The sequence below is a fragment of the Cuculus canorus genome, chromosome 15 (assembly GCF_017976375.1).
Source record: "Cuculus canorus isolate bCucCan1 chromosome 15, bCucCan1.pri, whole genome shotgun sequence".
Taxonomy (NCBI): Eukaryota; Metazoa; Chordata; class Aves; order Cuculiformes; family Cuculidae; genus Cuculus; species Cuculus canorus.
The window spans coordinates 15,375,994-15,379,853 of NC_071415.1; the positions used below are offsets into that span (position 1 = coordinate 15,375,994).

The following is a 3,860-nucleotide window of genomic DNA, read 5'->3' on the forward strand; positions in this document are numbered from 1 at the left end:
TTCTTAGCCTTATTTTCTTCTGCTTACTAACTGCAAACCTGGGTAACAACTATGATCTTTTTTATTTCATTTTTTCTTAGCCATGAGTCCTATTGGAGATGCATTTCGGAATCGATTACGGATGTTCCCGTCACTAATAAACTGCTGCACCATTGATTGGTTCCAAACCTGGCCTACAGATGCTTTGGAAATGGTTGCTAACAAGTTTTTAGAGGATATTGAACTCGAAGATGATATTAGAAAAGAGTATGATTTTTATTTGTCAAGAAACATAAGAAGCAAATGTTTGTTCCCCTCCCCCTTATGCCTCCAACATACTAAAGCAGGACATTGTCCTTATAAACGGGCTAAGCCAACTCTAGGATTTCAGTGCAAGTCAGAGATACCTAGATATATGTATCTGGTGTTTCTGAAAAGCAAACCACTCTGCAAGGAGTCTAAAATGATTCTTATAATAGGGAAAAACCAATTCTGCCTTCACTAGCAGTAATGTAATTTCATAAGCTTGGAGTAATTTCCTCATAATTAACATAAAGACAGATTGTATTTTCATAGTAACGGAGAAAAATTTTCTCTAGGGTTGTGTCAATGTGCAAATATTTCCAAGGAAGTGTGAGAGAGCTCTCCATCAGCTATTATGCTACACTGCGAAGACACAACTATGTGACACCAACTTCCTACCTGGAATTGATTCTTACCTTTAAGACTCTGCTGAGTAGCAAAAGGCAAGAAGTTGACATGATGAGAAATCGTTATCTTATGGGGCTTCAAAAACTTGACTTTGCATCTTCACAAGTAAGTTTCAGATGAAAACTTTGAAATTGTGAAAAACACATACTTTAGTGTAGAGTCTCTATAAGCAGTTTAAAACGTATGAAAAGAAAACTAGTTAAATTCTCTCTTTACTGTATTCATGATGCTATTGATAATTTTCTATAGAAAACCAGCAGGAGAAGTTAGATTACTGGTTAGTCGTTTTAAGAAATGGTAGTATGTAAATTTGGATTATAGCATTTAATAGAAAGCTAAATGAAATCAATGGTACTCATTAAATGTTGAAGGCATAAACCTTACAAATGTCATTATTTTCTCAAATCAGTGCCTCAGCATCCTAGTACCTATTACTCATTTCCAAACAAGGGAGTAGTTGAAAAATATTGTAAGACAATAATAATCATTAATTCCTGAGCAGATTCCCAATAGGAAATCAGTCAGGTTCCAGGTAAATAACCCCCTTTTTCAACCTGTGTGATCCAGGGATTGATCTTTCCAAGATGCAAAGTAAAATGACTTCCAGATACTTGCTGGATGGAAAAGAACATCCAGTTTGCAGCTGTTGCTGTCACTAATTCTGTGTTTCGTTCCAAGATGCTTTTGGATTTTGTTTTCCACCTATAAAATAAATCATTCTATAAACTGAAACTGACTGCAAGGAGAAAAATAGTATTAATTTATTTCACATTATTGAAATTAAGTGGATAATAAACATATTGCATGGACGATAAATCTTTTTAAAATATCTATTCAGTTAAATAAAACAGCTCTTAGTAAAAACAGTTCAGAGAATTATTTTAATAATTATTTAGATCAAATATCTTTGTCTGAGATTGTATTAATGTAGTGTCTTCTGATCTTCCTATTGCATCAAGATGTGAAATGAATGCAATGTTTACACAAATTTCTTCTTGATTTCTTGTTCTGTTCATCAGATTGCAGAGATGCAGAAAGAACTGACTGCCCTTCAGCCTGAACTCATTAAAACTTCTGCAGAAACAGACAAAATGATGATCAAGATTGAAAAGGAAACAACGGAAGTAGATGCCAAGAAGGCACTCGTGTCAGCGGATGAAAAAGAAGCTGATAAAGCAGCAGCTGAGGCAAAAGCTATTAAGGTAGCATCCAAGGGCTTGAGCTTGGAGCCTGATGGGTTCCAAGTCTTTACAAGTAAACAGGAATTGTGATGATGCATTAATGGTATGATCCAAGCTCTTAAAGTAACAAAGTTGCAAGAGGTGGTGAATGAAATGTTCCTAGTATAAACATGGTAAATTTTAGCTGTTTGGAGTTATGACCATATATCACAGCACTACGTAGCTTCCTTTTCTGGTTCATATCACAAAAGCCGTATAGCTCTTATTTCTCTGCTATATATTCTGCTTCTCCATGGATTGAGTAATGAGATTATACTGTTTCCAGGTCCAAAGATGGTTTGTTTAGAGTTTGCAGAGGTAATTTGGCATAGCTCTGCATGAAGCTCTATTAGGCATAACCTAAGAGATATGCCATAGCCAGGATCTGTAGCACAGAATTTCCTGTGGGAAGCTCCATATTTTTTTTGTAACTAGTTGGAAACATCAGTGATAGAGAAGATAGAAATTTACTAAGACCTGAGTACATGATAAAGGACACAAGCAACACAGTATATATTTTTAACTGATCGGCACTGTAAGATTTAACTAAGAACAACTGTATCTAACCTGGGGTTTAATTCTCCTTGTCAGACCAAAGAAACTTGGATCTTGAAGGCCTGTATGGCTTTTTCAGCTCTCAGTTCAGCTTGTGGAAATTACTAACTTCTCTACAAACTTTCCATCTTCAAACTGCACAGACAAATTGTGGAAGTAGTTTACTTTCCAAGAAACTCAATGTTATGAAGAATCTTTTTATTACGTATTTATAAGCAGAGAAGGTTCTCTGTGGCATTGCAGGAATAGGGTAATCAAGTTGTAGACCTGGTATTTGGTGAAGGTTTACAGGCTTCTGCCCAATGTCTTAACAGGACGAATGTGAAGAAGAACTTGCCGAGGCCATGCCAGCTTTGGAGGCAGCACTTGCAGCTCTTGATACCCTGAAACCTTCAGACATCACTCTTGTGAAATCCATGACAAATCCACCCGGTCCTGTTAAGCTCGTCATGGAGAGTATCTGTGTCATGAAGGGAATTAAACCAGAGAGGAAGCCTGATCCAAGTGGCAGTGGTAATGATACTGTATTAGTTATCCCTGCCCTAAGGATGCTTGGAGTACTGCTGTGTTGGACCAGCAAAGTGCTTCTGGCGTGACTGCAGCCATGTGCACTCACAGTGCATTTTGCTAACAGCGTCTTATAACTACATTGAATAGCCAGGAGCTGCTTTGCCGTTGTAGAACATTGCATTTGCCTGACACTGTCGTACAAGCTTTGTAAATATGATCCCAGTCACCAGCACAAAGTCATCTCCTCAACTTGCTTGACCAAATCTTGAGATCTGCATTGCCTTAAGGAACTCTGGGAGCTGGAGATGTGCTGTGGAACACTAATCTCTATTTTCCCCTCTAATTCTTACTACCAAACTCTATCAGTTATACTGGGAGGCAGAATTCTAGCTATACCCTAGAGCTCTTTCTGTGTGGGTTATGTTGTTACTGTGAGATTGCACAGGATTTGCGGGGTAGAAAAGGAGAGACACCTTTGTCTTTCACATTTCTTCTACCTTATGCCCCACAGTTCAACCCTTCATAACTGAAAATAAGAATTCTCTAAATGTCTTTCGTATCAAACTGTCTTACCTAGATTAGGAAGTAATGCTTTCACGTAGTTACTGATTTATCTCATAAACTATGCTAAGAAAGACTGTGTAGTAATTTGTTTCCTTTATTTTGCTTCGGTGATTTAGAATTAATATGTAATTAATAAATATGACATAGGTTAGTGATGCTGAAGGTCCTGTCCGAATTACTTTAAGTAATGACTTTCTCAAACAAGCCAACATGGTAAAATTCTGTTGCGAAACCATTGATGGTTTAAGATTATGTTTCAAGTATTTTTTCGGTTTGAACATGCATGTTTTAAGCTTGACTTTAGTATTATTTTCAATGTAG

The 3,860-nt window shown here is 36.9% G+C and overlaps 1 protein-coding gene across 1 annotated transcript in view; it reads left to right on the top strand.

Annotated features, from left to right (window-relative positions):
* The window catches only part of DNAH3 (dynein axonemal heavy chain 3), a 55,678-nt gene that overhangs the window by 40,470 nt on the left and 11,348 nt on the right, over positions 1–3,860 (top strand). Inside the window, exons 47-50 of the mRNA XM_054080354.1 lie at positions 81–246; positions 579–795; positions 1,710–1,892; positions 2,780–2,978. Of these exons, the coding sequence (XP_053936329.1) occupies positions 81–246; positions 579–795; positions 1,710–1,892; positions 2,780–2,978 (765 nt within the window). The remainder of the gene's footprint in view (positions 1–80; positions 247–578; positions 796–1,709; positions 1,893–2,779; positions 2,979–3,860) is intronic.